Raw genomic sequence first — 19,473 nt, 5'->3', positions numbered from 1 at the left:
AGGGTGTCCTCGTAAAAAAATAATTTATAAGGGTCTGCAACTGTCAAATTTTTTACAAAAAAATTAATAACTCAAAAAGTATGCATTTTTCGAAAAAAGTTTTTAGACAAAAGTATATTAAAATTTTACGTAGATTTCAATAATATATTAATATACAGGGTGTTCTATTTGAAATAACAGAGTTACAGTTACAGGTTTTATACAGGGTGCGTATAAAAAGTTTTCAAAATTTAACATCACAAATATCAAATTACTCCATTTTTTTAAATAGAACCACCCGGTTTTTTCTATTTTAATACATTCAGGGGTAAAAAATAAGGTAAGTTCATGTATAATTTCCTATACCTAAACCTTACCGTTATTCAGATATTAAATGTTTTGTGTAAATTTTTAGAGAACTTTGAAGACTTTTTATACACACCCTGTATAAAATGAAGAATTTTTTAACATATATTCAAATACATGTGACCTTGCTAAAAGCAACCGAACAGAAACTATTTTCATATTTATAAGGGTGTCCTCGTAAAAAAATAATTTATAAGGGTCTGCAACTGTCAAATTTTTTACAAAAAAATTAATAACTCAAAAAGTATGCATTTTTCGAAAAAAGTTTTTAGACAAAAGTATATTAAAATTTTACGTAGATTTCAATAATATATTAATATACAGGGTGTTCTATTTGAAATAACAAAGTTACAGTCGATTTCCGGTAGAAGCTATTGAAAAGTGGTACGTGTTAGGGCTTAATAGATATTTTTTCTATTATTGGACGGGTATTTCAACATTAGTTGAATCTAATACAGGATGTATCAAAATTTTGTTTGTACATTCATTCCACATCAAAGTATTTGTTAGTATATTTCATTGTAAACACGTCGAATGTCTGTAAATTGTAGATTTCAAGTTATATAATAAATTGATATCGTCTGGTAGCTGAACGAGGTTTTAAGACCCTTGTTGCCGCTATTAAAGCTTTCGGCAAATCCTCGAACACAATGTCCGAAATAAGAAAGAATCGGGGATAAACGGAGAGATTAACCAACAATTTGCCGATTGGAAATGCTACGCGGCGGCGTCCTTTCAATATAATGGCAGGATGACTAAACTAAAGAGGGCACATTACAACATTAATGAAGCAAGCAAGGCCTCCGTGACTCGTAGCGGTGGCAAACCGTGACTATCGATCCCTATTCGAACCTTATCATATTTTCACATGAATTAATCCATTTCGGTCGTCATTCGGCGTTCAATAAACGCAAACTTATGTTTGAAAGCAACGTATTTTTTTTAAGGTTATGTGTAGAGGTGAGAACTATAATGAAAAGTTTAAAAATAACTGTTTCCGATAATACAATGCGGTCCCTTATTTATGGAATGTCAAAATAACCTGAAACAGGTCGAATTTTATTCTTGAATCGACGATTTACAGTACAAAAATATCATCCCCTTTCAAGCCCCCCTTTTTAAAATTGATTTACGTCATATAGGACATAATTTACTTTCAAGTGATATATAGGGTGTTCCATGAAAATTTCTACGCCCTACGATCTTTTAAACTAAACTATTTTCAAAAATGACCGACTTCCGATTCTATCAGAAATCGACTGTAACTTTGTTATTTTAGATAAAACACCCTGTATATTAATAGGATTAATAGGAAAAACCGGATGGTTGTAGTTAAAAAATAAATAAATTTGATATTTATGAAGTTAAATTTTGGAAACTTTTTATGCACACCCTATATTAAATAAAAAAAATTGTAACTATAATTTTGTTATTTCAAATAGAACACCCTGTATACTACGACATTTTTGAAATCTACGTAAAATGTTAATATACTTTTGTCTAAAAACTTTTTTCGAAAAATTTTTGAGTTATTAATTTTTTTGTAAAAAATTTGACAGTTGCAAACCCTTATAAATTATTTTTTTACGAGGACACCCTTAAAAATATGAAAATAGTTTCTGTTCGGTTGCTTTTAGCAAGGTCACATGTATTTGAATATATGTTAAAAAATTCTTCATGTTATACAGGGTGTGTATAAGAAGTCTTCAAAGTTCTCTAAAAATTTACACAAAACATTTAATATCTGGATAACGATAAGGTTTTGATATAGGAAATTAACATGAAATTGTCTTATTTTTTACCCCTGAATGTATTAAAATAGAATAAACCGGGTGGTTCTATTTAAAAAAATGAAGAAATTTGATATTTATGAAATTGAATTTTGAACACTTTTTATACACACCCTGTATGAAATAAACAATTTTTTAGTATAGATTCAAATATGTCTGATCTTGTTAAAAGGAACCAATGAAAAACCATCTTCATATCTTTAAGGGTATCCTCGCAAAAAAATAATTTATAACGGTCTGCAATGGTCAAATTTTTTACAAAAAAATTAATAACTCAAAAAGTATGCATTTTTCGAAAAAAGTTTTTAGACAAAAGTATACTAAAATTTCACGTAGATTTCAATAATATATTAATATACAGGGTGTTCTATTTGAAATAACAGAGTTACAGTCGACTTCCGGTTTTACCGGAAGTCGGCCATCTTTGAAAATATACGTAGAACGTAGAAAATTTCCTATTCTACTATAAGTATTTGCCATATACAAATAATTTTAACTCATCGTGGGACACCCTGTATAGTTTAACATGTGCAAGTTGCTTGCTTCTTATTCAGGGTGTTCTAGGACGCAAAAAATTCGGAAGTGAGTAGATGACGTGTCATAAAAAAATGTGTCATACGATCCCTCGTTTCTGAGTTATAAGCCTTCAAAGTTCCGAAATCCGTAATTTATATTTAAGTGAATTTTCTAAATTATACATTCAATATTATAACTTTTTAACGGATAATTACGTATGTCCATTTAGTGCGTTTGGTGAAATAAATAATTCTACGCTACTATCTGAAGGTCAGGGACGGCTCATGCCCAATGGTTAACGATCCGTAACTTTTACAGGGACAACCTGTACAATCCAAAATTAATTTTTCAATCGATTTTTCAACAAAAAACCTCTTCGTACGTTGATTATAGTTTTTTTTTGTTTTTATTTGATAAGTTGTAGGTAAACTTTTGATCGTATGGGTATTTTCAATAAATTTATGATTATTTATGATTTATGATAATTTTCTTCAGAATGTCTCTTTATGGCGAACAGTTTCCTTGATATGTGCAACGATCTAAACATCTACATATCTCTTAATCCATAAAATTGATCGAGCCGAACAAAGAATACCTTTTTGTTAAAAAATCGATTGAAAAATCAATTTTTGCTATCTTTAGATGGTACAGGTTGTCCCTGTAAAAGTTACGGATCGTTACCTATTGAGCTTGAGTCACTCCTGGACACTGGACTGAACAATTAACAACAAAACCAATAACTTAACCTAACTTTCAATACTGTCACGGGTTTATCTCGAACAAATATGACATTTAGCAGTCTTCTTTTTTATACACGTTCTTCAATGACAGCTACAGGAAACCAATCACTTGTAGGTGATATATCGATTAATATTATTATGCAAATTATCAGTGTCGAGTCATATTTTGATAAAAATAAAATGTAGTAGGTCGAAAAGTCAATTTTCACTGTTTTCTAAAACTAATTATGTAAAAAGAGACAATTATCAACAAAACCAATAACCTAACCTAACTTTCAATACTGTCACGGTTATATCTCGAATATTTATGACATTTAGCAGTCTTCTTTTTTATACACGTTCTTTAATGACAGCTAGAGGAAACCAATCACTTGTAGGTGATATATCGATTAATATAATTACGTAAATTATCAGTGTCGAGTCATATTTTGATAAAAATAAAATGTAGTAGGTCTAAAAGTCAATTTTCACTGTTTTCTAAAACTAATTATGTAAAAAGAGACAATTATCAACAAAACCAATAACCTAACCTAACTTTCAATACTATCACGGGTTTATTTCGAATATTTATGACATTTAGCAGTCTTCTTTTTTATACACGTTCTTTAATGACAGCTACAGGAAACCAATCACTTGTAGGTGATATATCGATTAATATAATTACGTAAATTATCAGTGTCAAGTCATATTTTGATAAAAATAAAATGTAGTAGGTCTAAAAGTCAATTTTCACTGTTTTCTGAAACTAATTGTGTAAAAAGAGACAATTATCAACAAAACCAATAACCTAACCTAACTTTCAATACTATCACGGGTTTATTTCGAATAAATATGACATTTGGCCAGTCTGTCTTTGAAGAGTGCCTCCAATTTGTAAATTAATGAAAGATCATACAATTTTCATCAGAGCCCAATCACCAAACAATATGAGACACCAGGAAAGTTGTTTTTTCGATGGACACAGTTTTTTTTTCACTTAATAAACAATTTTCAATAACTTAATATTTATTTGCTTAGTGGATTCACTCTGTACGTCGAGTTCATTGGTGCAAACTCCCCTAAGTCACACTCCGGGCACCGGTCTCTTAATGTATAGCTTCTATATCAAAAGGGGGATGATATTCATTGAAGGGGAGACTTTTATGACTTCTTGTTGTCGCGTTCACGGCAGTTATCGATAATAAAATATCGTGATAATGACAAATTTTCCTGTAATAACATCTTTTTATCTCTTGTACCTACTATACGAACTTTAATACATGACGTAGCCATAAGAAGTACCGCACCAGAAGCCTGTAGCCTGGAGAATTGTTCATAAGAGGTGTAACCTCAAAAATCCCTCTCGGAGTTATAGAAAAACAATTATGGACCATCCCGTAGAAAATGGGTACAATAAGAGGGAAAAGAATAAGACATAACCTAACCTAATCAAAAACAAAAAATAGCCCGGTAGGTTTAAAAACAAAAGCGAGGCTCTTTCCTGGATTCGTAACACAAAGCCTTTGTTGGGTACCTGGACATTACGCAGTCGAAGGGATCTCGAGCTTCTGATCAGCCTTGATGGAACAACGTCCTCAAAGGCTGGACTTTGGCCTAGTGGATTTTATCGAAGAAACATCAGAATTAGAAACAGAACAAGTTCATTTCGTTCTGGAAATGCTTGAAAAGCTTTTATAGGTAAAAATAGAAATGCTAGGCAGTTAACTAAGTTTCCAAATTGCGCAAAATGGAAAGATTCAGTTTTACGAGTGAAGAGGTTGCCATACCATCATAATCTAACCTCCCAGGAAAAGATCCGATGCGATTAAATGGTAGACGTGATTTCTTGGGGTATCTCCAGACTTACAATCAATGAAGACGCGTTTGAATCAATTGCTGAAGCATTTTTTTCCATTCCGATTGAGGTACCTCCAAAACATGCGATTTGAACGCTTCAACCGCTTCTTCGGGTGCGGAAAAACGTTGAATTCGCAATCATCGGATGTTAAACAAGGATTGTACGAAGGACGGTCCACCAATTCGATGTTTTGACCGTTTAAAAAGGTTTTCGTTTGAATTGATGTCCATTGTCGTAATGGAGATTGATTCGTCTTCTGCGATTGGTCCCCCCGATTTTTGCGATCACTTCCGGCAAACAAATGCTGGTTTACCATCCAGAATTGACAGTTCGATGCGACGACGACATTGCAATATCAGTTTCTGACGCAACAACAGATTTTTGACGACCTTCGCCTGTAGCGAAGTTGACTACGATTGAATCCGGACAACCAGCGAAAGATGGTGGTGCTTCATCACCAAAAGCGAGTTACTGCCGTCGAATCTCAAATGACACCCGTCAAACTTCATTATGTCAATGTCAGATTTGACGTATTCACATCGGTGTTGCCATATATCAAAACTTAAGTAGCAACCCTCGTAGAAACTAATACTATTATTTAGATCGAGTTTTTATTTTTTATTTTGTTTTTTTTTTCGTATTTTGTAACCACCCTGTAAGATTAGGGACAATATATTGCAGAGCAGGGGTCCGTAACTCGATATATTATGAGCTTTTATTGAGTTGTAGTGCGGTGTCTGGTGCAATCATCATCGAAACCGTTTAAATTGATTCGGTTATGGTGCACGCCCTTTTTTTTTCCTTTTTTCGGGAAAAAATTGAAAAAAATTCAAAATTTTCTCGTGGGAATTGTTTTTCTGGGCTAGAAAATGGCGAAATTACAGATTTTCACGAGCTTTATCAACCGTAAACCTCTCAAAGAATAGATTGACCCCCAAAACTCGAAAAAATACTATTTAATCTAAAAATTAAATTTCGTAGGTTTGTGCGGGAAACCGGTGGAGCCCTATTATGGTAAAAAAATCGGAAGATTGGTGGAATTTGCCCATGGTATAAAAGGTACCGCGTACGCTGTAGACGAAAGTACAATATTTATAAAAGGATTCTGTTATGATGGTACTGGTCCAGACGCTTTTTTCTGGATTGGAAATTCTCCCAGACCTAGTCCCGAAGGAATTATCATACCGTATCCGGAAGATTACAGCGGCAGGTAGATATAATTTTATACATCTTATTTAATTAAACTGTTTTTAATCACAAACAACGCGCTTACGTCATTTATTTGTACACTAAATATTAACTAACACTTACACTTAACTATTCACCAGCACTAATTTATTTAAATACAAAGTTTAGTTTAATTGTCACCACGATTTTACATACAGATGTTGGAACTAAGGTGGTGGTGTTTTATTCTGTTGCCGCCATGTTAGCGTTATGATCCGAGAGATTTTAGCAAAATTAAATATGAATTATAATAAATAACACTTCATTGGAGCACAGTGTGACGTAAAACGCATTCGCCGATTTCAGGTTATATACTTTATGTCGAAATTTTCATCCCTACCCTAGCAACGTCCATCCATAGATAGCAGCACCGCGCCATGGCCATTTGAATCACTTAAAACCCGGATAACACGAAAATCACGCTGTAGAAATTTTTCTCGATTTCAAGACATGTATGTAAGACTTGTCACTATGCCGTTGTGCTAAGTATGACGTCAAATTGTCAAATGACTGAGGATGCTAGAACCTCGTTTATATAGTAACATCTCATTCTAGAATTTCCGTTTCCTGGAAATCTCCAATTTGCAATAAACAAACGAAAGAGCCTTTTTAGAAATCTTATCTATGAAAACAGTCAAAAAAACAATGTGAATAGGTCACAAATAAATAGTACGCGCGTCCAACAAACTTGAGTTTTAGTTAACAAGACCGGCTTCAAGGTCTAGGTCAAAATAAAAAGCCATTCCGAAGTAATACTGTTGTTGAACCAGAAAGTCGTTAAAAAAAGGTTAATTGTTAAATGAAAAACGTGTAATTCGAGTCGATTAACAAACACAATCCGCTAGATACTTAAGATTACATGGCGTTGCTGCCAGCTTGCAAGGAGTATCGGGTTGGTGGATCTGCTGTTGTAGTTCCAAATCCAGCACCTTTCTGAGTTTATTTCTTCTAATTTTGGATATTGGGTATACTCGAAAGTGTCGTACGAGGTCTGGCTATTAAATAACGAGACTGCGCACGTTGGGTATCTAGATATCTTGTCTATGCACGTCCCAAAACACGTTTCCGTCACTATTTTAGTATTTGTGCTGTAGGGATTTGAAACGAACGTGTTTTTTTCTTTGAAAATTGAAAAAAACTCCGATTGAGTGCTATAAATTGCTGCAAGAGGCCTAAGGGGACAATTCTCCATCTCGTACGCGTGTTTTTGAGTAGTGTACGCGCTTTAGTGATGGTCGCGAGTGCACTGAAGATGACCATCGTCTTGTGACTGTTTCAACTCCAGAAACTGTAATCAAAATCAACCAGATTCTGCGTGCAGATCGTCGAATGAGCATCCGGATGATTGTCGAGGTTGTAAACGCTGATCTGCTTTAAAAGGGACCTGATTCGAGTCGAAGGAAGCGATAAAGCAAAAAACAGCAGAGCTCCTGAAGACCATCACCGAAGAAGACTTCCAGCACTGCTTGGATCAATGGAAAAAACGTATGGAAAGGTGTGTGGCGATGGGAAGGAATATATCAAAGAGGAGCATTGAATTTTTATGATAAAATCCTTTTTCGTAAAACAAGGAAGCGTCTAAATAAAGATGAATGGCCCTGTAACAGATTCATAAACTTCCGTTCAACTTATGATATATATAAATACCACAAACCGGACTAAAACTTAAAATTATGACATACATAAGGCCTTTATTGCATCGCTTCCCTAACCAACTCCGCGACGCTCAAAGCTTTCTGTCTCCGTCTCTTCTCTTCGGAGCTTAATATTCCCAAGTTGCTATGTCATCAGTTGCGGCTTGATTGTGTGGGATGTTTCAAACTTCCAGTACCATTTATTTGAACCAGAATATAATCTCCCTTATGAACCCTCTTTTATATAAAATTGCTGCCGTAGCCGGGGCGGGGTCTTATTAAATTTTAATTATTTTCAAATATATAGGGTGTCGCAATGAATAACGTCCATTTCCTGCGTTTTGTTTAACTAATAAAGTATTGCATTAACCAAAATTTCGCCATGGTTTCAATAAATAGTGCAAGCGCAAGACTGGAATCAACTTTTGGTTAACTAAACCTCGATATTTCTCCAACAAGGCACCATATGCCTTAAAATTGATAGCTCCACCATCTGGACCAATTTAGAAACAAAGGGAGTGTGATGGTTGGTTCTCCACTGCTTTCCTTGTAACCACAATGTCCCACGCTGGCGGACGACTTGGGCTCCAACAATCTCCAAGCGTCACATCTCCAATATTATCTTCATTAAGAAACTTCTCCCTTTATATCTGTCCATACCAGTTCAATAGGGTTCAATTCGGAATTATATGGTGGTGATTTAACCATCGCCATTCGAATTCTTTAAATCCGAACCATTCATTTCGAAGATAATGGTATTAACTTTAAGATTTTATTAAGAAAAATATAATTTGTTGTTTTGCCATTGATAAAACTCCATTTTATTTAATAGGTCTCGTCGAAATTTATAAATAGGAAGCCTCGTAATCAAGTTGATTATAGTATAAAGGCATTTAAATATAAAGAAATCTTTCCTTGGGGTTTCTCCTCCCAATACATTTAAAAGGATACCCCCTAATTATCTTAATAGTAATATCCGTATCCGTTTGATGATTTAAATAATGAGTGTTGAACACTCGACGAGGGAGTCCGACACAAGGGTGACCGGCCACCCCTCCTTCGAACGGGTTTTACACTATATTTAATCAACGTGAAAGGGGAGGATGAATAACTGCCGCATACTTATTTGCATTTAAATAGTATACAACACGGTGGTAAATAGTGAATGAAGTCAGTAAATCTATTTTTGGACCAGACATGTACAAGTTAAAAAAAGAAAAATTAGATAGAGTGCTTTTAAGCAACATCGTATTTTTCCAATACCTTCACTTGCCGAGGGTATTTTCCTAATGGTAAAAGTCTGCCTTCCATTGTCGTTGAACCACTTGATTCTTCAACATCTTTAATAATCTTCAGCCTCTGGCTCGTCAACTTCTGATTCTTCTGCATCTGGTTCGTCAACTTCTGGTTCTTCAGCCTCTGGCTCGTCATTTTCTGATTCTTCAGCCTCTGGCTCGTCAACTTTTGGTTCTTCAGCCTCTGGCTCGTCATTTTCTGGTTCTTCAGCATCTGGCGCGTCAACTTTTGATTCTTCAGCCTCTGGCTCGTCATTTTCTGGTTCTTCAGCCTCTGGCTCGTCAACTTTTGGTTCTTTAGCCTCTGGCTCGTCATTTTCTGGTTCTTCAACATCTGGCTCGTCAACTTCTGGCTCGTCAACTTCTGGTTCTTCAACATCTGGTTCGTCAACTTTTGGTTCTTCAGCCTCTGGCTCGTCAACTTCTGGTTCTTCAACATCTGGTTCGTCAACTTTTGGTTCTTCAGCCTCTGGCTCGTCAACTTCTGATTCTTCAGCCTCTGGCTCGTCATTTTCTGGTTCTTCAACATCTGGCTCGTCAACTTCTGGTTCTTCAACATCTGGTTCGTCAACTTTTGGTTCTTCAGCCTCTGGCTCGTCAACTTTTGGTTCTTCAGCCTCTGGCTCGTCATTTTCTGGTTCTTCAACATCTGGCTCGTCAACTTCTGGTACTTCAGCATCTGGCTCGTCAACTTCTGGTTCTTCAACATCTGGTTCGTCAACTTTTGGTTCTTCAGCCTCTGGCTCGTCAACTTCTGGTTCTTCAGCCTCTGGCTCGTCATTTTCTGGTTCTTCAGCCTCTGGCTCGTCAACTTTTGGTTCTTCAGCCTCTGGCTCGTCATTTTCTGGTTCTTCAACATCTGGCTCGTCAACTTCTGGTACTTCAGCATCTGGCTCGTCAACTTCTGGTTCTTCAACATCTGGTTCGTCAACTTTTGGTTCTTCAGCCTCTGGCTCGTCAACTTCTGATTCTTCAGCCTCTGGCTCGTCAACTTTTGGTTCTTCAGCCTCTGGCTCGTCATTTTCTGGTTCTTCAACATCTGGCTCGTCAACTTCTGGTACTTCAGCATCTGGCTCGTCAAATTTTGGTTCTTCAGCCTCTGGCTCGTCAACTTTTGGTTCTTCAGCCTCTGGCTCGTCAACTTCTGGTTCTTCAGCATCTGGCTCGTCAATATCTCCAGGTTGGAGGGAGTTGATGTAGAAATTCTCCTTGCAGTTGGCTAAATCAACGACACCCACAACTACGTGCACACCCTTTGTTCCATTTACACGATTTTATAGGGAGAAGTTAACAGAATCAAGAATCAAGTCGTTGAACCACTTTACTCCTCAACATCTTTAATAATCTTCAACATCTGGCTCGTCAACTTTTGATTCTTCAACATCTGGCGCGTCAACTTCTGATTCTTCTGCATCTGGTTCGTCAACTTATGATTCTTCAGCATCTTGTTCGTCAACTTCTGGTTCTTTAACATCTGGTTCGTCAACTTCTGGTTCTTTTGCATCTGGCTCGTCAACTTCTGGTCCTTTAACATCTGGTTCGTCAACTTCTGATTCTTCAGCATCTGACTCGTCAATTTCTGGTTCTTCAGCATCTGGCTCGTCAATCTCACGAGGTTGGAGGGAGCTGGTGTAGGAATTCTCCTTGCAGTTGGCTAAATCAACGACACCCACAACTACGTGCACACCCCTTGTTCCATTTACAGGATTTTATAGGGAGAAGATAACAAAATCAAGAATCAAGTCGCTGTACCACTCGATTCCTCAAGTAGTAGTGACGTTTTCAAGCAATTTTGGTGGGCTGCTTCAGATTTTTTAGTGGTAGGGATGCCAGGTTGAATTTAGACTTTACAAGGGCTGTAGAAGACTGGTCGAATCGCAATTTATCCGAAGTATCTCCTTTCCTACCACCATAAAGTGTTAAAAATCGAAGGACAGCCTTAGCAATAGCTTTATGTTGAATATCATGCCCGAAGAAAAGTTTAATTTCCAAAAGACTTGGTTCATTTTTCTCCAGAAGCTTTACCACCTTCTTACTCTGCTTGAAGAGTGTAGACGTTGTGTCACATCCACTTATGGCGTGGTAACGAACTCGTCCACAACATGTACCGTGATACCGGTCCCGGTTATGTTAATAGAATCCAAAAATTTGGTATATTCGCCGGGTACAAATTTCAGATAGCACTTACAAAGCGGCAATTTCTTATTATTGTCTTTTATAACCCGTTGACAGGATGTTACGGCCGTTTTTAGACAATCAATTCAAGGAAGCCATTCTAGAAACGAATTTTCGAGAAATCTGTTTTGTATAAATAGGCACTTGTCAGTGAACGATCTAATGTTAAGAATTAGATAAGTGTTTAGTGTATAGTATAGTGAAAAGTGTATAAGTAAATTAAGTATATAAATTTATCACACCGTTGAAAAACAGTTTAAGTAAATGGAAAAACCATCTCAATTACCAGAAAAAATAATGTTCGTAATTTCCTTAAGAGCGCTTTTAAATTATTTGGCAACCGTTTCGTATCTTTTAGAACATTAATAGAAAACAAGCCAGTGATTAAACGAGCTACTCCTGTTATTCATATTTGTAATTAAAACTTGAAACAAGTCGAATTTATGTTTTTCTGCGGCTTCTACAACTTTTCCTGTTGTAGTTTTTCCGGGTTCGGTCTAGCAGCTCTACTAATGCTACGGTTGCAAAATAATCGGCTTAGACCGTTTACAAAGATAAATGTAAGCCGTTTAATGGGAAAAAGAAGGATATTACGTAATAAAGAGAGTTTTTAGAAGGTAAAAACTTCTACTATTTCGTAGAATACGTAGATTCTCACGAAGTATTAAAAGTGAGTTTTTGGTTACAATTTAACTAACCATTTCATTAATGGTCATATTCTATTTATATGAAACATGGTTTACCGAATCGATAATTCATTTTCACATACAACACAAAGCGTTTCCCAAGTTTTCTTCTCCAAACTATCCTCCATCACTTCTATCGATTACTTTCCTTTTCATCCTATTCCATTCAAAGTTAATTTTGTCCTACTCATTCCAGAATTGTCTTGGTCCAACTTTTTGTTTCTTATTTGCTGTTCTGGCTTCGCACATGTACATTTGGTCTTCTCCCATCCTTGTAACGTACCCAAACCATCACTAGTACTATAGACCGCGACCCTAAGGATCTATAGTGTCCCCCTTTCGCGTTGCGATACTGGGGAACTCAGTATATCCAGATGATTTCTACTTCCGTTGCTTGCACAGCTGAATCTAGCGTCTTCAAGACCCCTCCTGGTGGGTACTTTCAGCAGCTTCCCCGCGCTTATTTAGCTGAAGCAATTGTTTGGTGAGAGACGAACGGGATCCATCGCTTGTCTCATGCCAGGCGTCTCCGTCCACCTCTGTCGAGCCCGCCTTGCGAGAAGGTTGTTGAGAAATGTGATGACAGTGTTTTTGGCCACACGAACCATGGATTCTGGGCCCATTGGTAGATTCGTCGATCCCAGACTAGCGCATGAGTCCGCTTCGTCGTTGCGTTTGTTGCCCGAGTGACCGAGCACCAAAACGAGCTGGATCTTGCAGCCAACACTCACCGGATTTTGAAAAGACTCTTTTACACTCCAGCACTAGCCTAGAGCTTACTTTTTCAGCCGCCATAGCTTGTATGGCAGCTCTGCTGTGTGTGCAGATCGAAATTACAGCGAATACCTCGGCTTGGAAGACGGTAGCTTATTTTGGGGTATCCTGCACCGGCTAAACCATTCCTGTACCAGATGGCTCCAATATAGCGGGCTTGGAATCACCATTCCACTGTTCACGATCATTGATATGTGCCACCAAATCCTTGGTATCAACGGTCGAAAGCGTCATTTAGTCAGGTATGACTGCGCCAAGAATTTTGCATGACCAATTGATCCAGCCCGCAGTTTTTTGTGGATGTGCAGCAGCCTGTAGGCTATTCTCATGACTTGTAATCTAAGTAATTCTAATCTAATAAGATCTCAAAAGTCCTAGTTGAGGCCGTACGTATCCTGTGCTACTGAGGCACGCAAGACGTTGGACTCTGTCCAGTCGCGCTTTTTTTTTGCTTTCTCCGTGCAGGGCCACCATAAATCCAGCGAGGGGTCTTAGGTCTTAGATCCCATGTACAGCCAACTGCCCTTTTACATACCCGGGTGGATTTTTTATTGTATTATCCACGTGTTCGTGCCAGAACGGCTTTCTATCCAGAGTTACTACTGTTTATTTTACAGCTCTAGAGTACGTAGGAGTCACAACGCTCAAAATGATGTTTGGGGGCGTCTCAATATTGCGTCTATTCGTGAAGAGGTCAATACTCAGTCCTTCGGACCGGCACCACCTATCCACAATCCGCAGGGGCTTTTTCATGGAGCTCCGAGAAGATACCACAGGGTTGGAGACTTGTGGGCAGCCCTTGGCCGCTACGGTCTCGATAATTACGTTACAGGACATAGCCAGCCCTGTCATTTGGTCTTTTTTTTTTTGAGGATAGTTCGTAATTCCTTCTCTGAACATTCTGAGTGTCGTTTTTTAACTCCAAGCTGTCTAGTATTATCCGGAAAGGTGGAGGAATTATTGTCTTTGTTTTCCGAAATGAGCTTTTCCAATCGAATTATAATTTAAAGAATTGTGCGTTTTCAGATAAATTCGTTTAGATTTTCTATCGATCGACCGCCGAATTAAATAACAATCTATCGTTATTCGACGTCTCTTAGCCAACAAGGAGACAGGTTCTTAAATATCTGGCTCAATAGATAGACGGACTATCTCTCTCTTTCTCGCGAGTTAATAAAGATGTTGAACTGACTTCATCACAATTACGTTCCGACCCTTCTGTTTTCTCTGTTATCTAGTCGTGCGTGATCTCTCTCTCTGTCTCTAAATCTCGTTCCCTCTTTTCGAATACGACGTCGAGTTGATTCTTTTAACAAAACGTAGACTTTTCGAATGTTTTTTCCCAATGAGAAAATATTGGTTTCAAAATAGTTGTTATTTTAATATTAGATTTAAATCAATGGCATTGGAATCCGTCGTATTCTTAGACGAAAAGTTTATCACAATACAAAACGTTAACAAAACCATTTTGCCACACATCTAAGTACCAGTTATAGGCGATTCGTCGTCTTTGCATCTTTAAACGTATTTTCTTGAAAAATCATCTAAAAAACAGTCGCCATCACTTTTCCCGCCGATGGAACCGTCCATGCATGTTTGGAAGCAGATTACCCCTTTGCAATGTGGGGGAAAACTTAATTTTATCTTGCACACGGTACGAATTTAGAAGAGGCTGCCACGTAGCAGATTCAATAGCTCAATGAATGATATCCAACAGTTTGATATGACAAATCAATCGGGTAGAAGTTGGGCGAATGTGGCGGTCAAATTATTAGGTATCTTCATTAAATTCTACCTTTCAAATATTCTTCGCGCAGCTTCGAGGAATGCTTGGGATCATTGTCGTGCTGGAAGATAAGTTTTCTGCCAATCGGCGGAATCTTCCTTCCTCCAAAACATCCCCAAACCATCACCGAACCTCTGCTGCGTTTTAGAGTGTCTGGATTACAAACAGTCTTTTCTTAGACCGAAAAACTTTGATTCGTCACTCCATAAAACCCTCTCCCAGTCTTCGTACGCTTAAGTTATTTAACCTGCAACTTCTTAAGTTTATTTTGACATATCAAAAGAGGTTTCCCCATTGCTACTAGTCCAAAATGGTCGGTTCTCTCGGTCTCCTTTGCACTGTAGAAGTACTTAAAGGCGGATCCCTAGATTGATCGGTCTGAGCTGCTATTTCTGATGCCGTGAGTCGACGGTCACCATTTATCTTCAGCGGTTGTGGTCAAAGCTCCTGTCAAAGTCCACGGTACGTCCAGGTATTTAAACTATGAAGGCTTACGATTCATCCACGAGTTTCAACCGACAGTCTTGATGTCTTGGGCTAGCTGGTACTAAATTACAACAATAAACACCGAATAAACAATTCGATCACCGACATAATTAGAAAAACCGATGAAAACTCTACGCTTTTCACAAGGCATACTTTAGATCTATTGGTAAATTTCATTCTTTTTCTTAAGATGCCGTTTCCCTACGGAGATCGGCGATCCAAATTGTCTCGCTAGAAACCGCAGCTCTGAAAATTTCTGTAGACGTGTGTCCGAGCCACCTGCGCAAGTCTTTCACGGCCGACCGACCGTTTTCCTTCGATCTTCTCTTCTATTATCAGGCGGGGAATCTCTTGCACAACTTTCTCTCCTTGATTGTCATGAGAAGTTACCCGTTTGCCGTAGGACCTCTATGTTTGTCTTATGTTCCGTCCAAGTTAACCGCAGCATTCGCCTGTACCATCAATTTTCTTCTCTGTGGCCTTATCCATGGTCCGCATGGTCGAATCCGTACAGAAGAACGGGAAATATGTAACAGCGAAGCATTCTGGTCAGGAGTTCCAGGCTGAGGTTGCGGTTTGCCACAAGTTTCCTCATGTTGTTCAGAGTTTCCCGCGCTTGCTCAATTCTCGATCTGATTTCGAGTTTTGGGTCGCGTTGCTGGTTGACGAGCGTGCCCAGGTATCCACTTTGCTCAATCTTTCTTTCAGCTCTCATAAAATATCTAGTTCTTATCGGCAAAAAACTGAACCAGGTGCGTTTGAAGGTCATCGTCATTTGCAGTAGTTTGACCATTCAAAGAATTCTGCAACCTTCGAAATAAATGGTAATCAGATGGTGCCGGATCAGGGCTGTATGTGGCCAGCCAAGCTCCCATTCTGGTCGTTTTTCTTTCGATTTCTTCATCCAGTTTCATTAATTATCGACAGTAAACATCAGAATTGATGGTTTGGTTCTTCGTAATCCCAACAAAGTGACAGCATGAGCTTTTCAGCTTTCGATGTGGTTTGTGCTGGTTCATCGTGTTTGTTCCATGATGGTTTTCGAACTATTTGATTGTACAGGACCCATTTTCCATCAACAGTGATGATTCTCTTCAAGAAAGCGTCGGTTTAATATCATTCGAGGTGCATATGGCAAATGTTGATTATTTATGTGAATGAATTTGTTTCAATTCGTGAAGTACCCAAATATAAAGCTTCTTAACTACACCAAGACTGTGTTTTTCAATTTTTGCTATACATGCAACCTCTCGAAAGAGTTATATGACGATCTTCTTCAATTATGACTTTGATTTGGTCGTCAACAACTTAAATAAGTCGACCAGAACGTCGCTGATCTTTGAGGGGAAAATCTTCAGAACGTGATTAAAGATGGCGTTTTTTTGTTAAACAAACGTCAAATTTATTTAAGTAACTTCTATTAATAAGAATATTGGAGTCTAATGTTGACTAGTTTCCCACTAAATAATACATTTATTACCGTGAAAATCTTAAGAAGAAAAACGGAAACAAATAAAATAAAAACTATAAAGACCCGGTGGTATTGTCTTTGTGTTCTATAACGTATGTCTCATTTCATTAAACCTAATGAAAATAAACTTCAAACAACGATAAACGTCGGTATCATTTAAAGTAGTTTTTCCATGGTTCTTTGTTAAATCAAGAGAAGTAATCAATTCTTCCCCATGTATCTCGAAATCCTCGCAAACTGGAAAACAGACAGTTGTGTAAAGTGTCGAGTGTTTTTTTTTTATCTTTTTGCAAGGAGTTATTACGAGGCTTTGTTTTAGGGATCCACCGGTATTACGGGCTTACAATAACACAGACATAATTCTTAGGCTTCCGATGGGAAAAAGAATTAGGGATATCCGATGGCTGTCCGTTTGGTGTAGGCGATTCACGGTAAGTTTTTCATCGTTTCAATAATTATTATTTAATTCAAATGTAAAAAAATTAGTTAAGAACGTGAAATTCAATCACGGTGGTTCAAATGACGTCTACAAGATCATGATGTATGGGTCTTTCAAGGCGAGCCAAATCCACTTCGAAGCAAATGGTAGCCTGTTTTTTCGAAATAACCACACAAGTCGCTAGTGTTCGATTAGAGCAACGTGGAACGGTCAATTCTGGATGGTACGCCAGCTTTTGCTCGCCAGAAGTGTTGGGTTACCAATCGCTAAAGACGAATCATTCTCCAGCACGACAATTCGAGCTTTAACACTTCAGTTCAAACAAAATACATTTTTGTACGGTCAAAACATCGAATCCTTGTTTGGAGCCCAATGATTTCTTCTTATTTCCGCGAGGTCAACGTTTTTCTACACATGAAGAAGCTCGTGTCGAAAGGTACGAAGAAATGGTGGGAAAATTCAATCGCGGTGGTTCAAATGACGTCTACAAGATCATGATGTATGGGTCTTCCAAGGCGAGCCAAATCCAGCTAAAATTGATCGCGCACGAAGCATTTCGAAGCAAATTGTGGCCTGTTTTTTCGAAATAACCAGACATATCGCTAGCGTTCGATTAGAGCAACGTGGAACGGTCAATTCTGGATGGTACACCAGCTTTTGCTCGCCAGAAGTGTTGGGTTACCAATGGCTAAAGACGAATCAATCTCCAGCACGACAATTCGAGCTTTAACACTTCAGTTCAAACAAAATACATTTTTGTACGGTCAAAACATCGAATCCTTGTTTGGAACCGAATGATTTCTTCTTATTTCCGCGAGATCGTCGTTTTTCTACACATGAAGAAGCTCGTGTCGAAAGGTGCGAAGAAATGGTGGAAAAATTCAATCGCGGTGGTTCAAATGACGTCTACGAGATCATGATGTATGGGTCTTCCAAGGCGAGCCAAATCCAGCTAAAATTGATCGCGCACGAAGCATTTCGAAGCAAATTGTGGCCTGTTTTTTCGAAATAACCAGACATATCGCTAGCGTTCCATTAGAGCAACGTGGAACGGTCAATTCTGGATGGTGAACCAGCTTTTGCTCGCCAGAAGTGTTGGGTTACCAATCGCTAAAGACGAATCATTCTCCAGCACGACAATTCGAGCTTTAACACTTCAGTTCAAACAAAATACATTTTTGTACGGTCAAAACATCGAATCCTTGTTTGGAACCGAATGATTTCTTCTTATTTCCGCGAGGTCAACGTTTTTCTACACATGAAGAAGCTCGTGTCGAAAGGTACGAAGAAATGGTGGGAAAATTCAATCGCGATGGTTCAAATGACGTCTACAAGATCATGATGTATGGGTCTTTCAAGGCGAGCCAAATCCAGCCAAAATTGATCGCGTGCGAAGCAGCTCGAAGCAAATGGTGGCCTGTTTTTTCGAAATAACCAGACATATCGCTAGTGTTCGATTAGAGCAACGTGGAACGGTCAATTCTGGATGGTACGCCAGCTTTTGCTCGCCAGAAGTGTTGGGTTACCAATGGCTAAAGACGAATCAATCTCCAGCACGACAATTCGAGCTTTAACACTTCAGTTCAAACAAAATACATTTTTGTACGGTCAAAACATCGAATCCTTGTTTGGAACCGAATGATTTCTTCTTATTTCTGCGAGATCGACGTTTTTCTACTAGTTCGGAGTGCTGATAATCGTTATTTGATGATGTTTCAGCTGCTGATGCAACAAGAAACTCATTACACAGATTGGAACAGGAAGAATTCTTTAATTAAAAGTGATTTTTATACATTCTGTACAAAAACTATGGTTAGGTTAGGTTCACGCGATATGGTTTCATAATCAGGGAAAACTGTAGTTCATAAATCAAGTTCAAAATGTCTGAGAGGAAGTCTAACAACAATTTAATATCCGGTATTAAATTCTGCGATCTCAAACAGGGTAAAAAAAATTTTTATTGCGGTTCTATTTATTTTCATCAAATTATGCACTGAATTAAAAAAAATTTCGGGCTTACAAAATGTATCTCGTTCCATTTGATATTTAGATCGCGAACTGTATGTATATATGTAATATAAAAAGTTAAATTCCAATTCCCGGGGAGTACGAAATTCGGCGCAGGTCGATAAAATACTACCGTAGCACACACAACGAAGACCGGCCCTCTGGAGGGCTTAAACTTTCCGGAGAAATCAAAAATAAGCCCTAAAACGGAAGTATAAATGGGCCCGTTTCAGTCGCTTACCCTACCCTTCCATTTAATATATTT

General features: G+C 37.9%; 1 protein-coding gene across 2 annotated transcripts in view; it reads left to right on the top strand.

Moving 5' to 3' along the window:
- LOC130898012 (protein Skeletor, isoforms B/C) overlaps positions 1–19,473 on the top strand; it is a 65,783-nt gene that overhangs the window by 32,840 nt on the left and 13,470 nt on the right. For both annotated transcript variants that reach the window (XM_057807032.1, XM_057807033.1), the window contains exons 3-4: positions 6,210–6,438; positions 17,082–17,193. In XM_057807032.1, the coding sequence (XP_057663015.1) occupies positions 6,210–6,438; positions 17,082–17,193 (341 nt within the window). The remainder of the gene's footprint in view (positions 1–6,209; positions 6,439–17,081; positions 17,194–19,473) is intronic.

This window comes from Diorhabda carinulata, chromosome 9, assembly GCF_026250575.1.
Source record: "Diorhabda carinulata isolate Delta chromosome 9, icDioCari1.1, whole genome shotgun sequence".
In the NCBI taxonomy this organism is placed as follows: domain Eukaryota; kingdom Metazoa; phylum Arthropoda; class Insecta; order Coleoptera; family Chrysomelidae; genus Diorhabda; species Diorhabda carinulata.
This window is presented reverse-complemented; position numbering and strand designations above follow the sequence as displayed.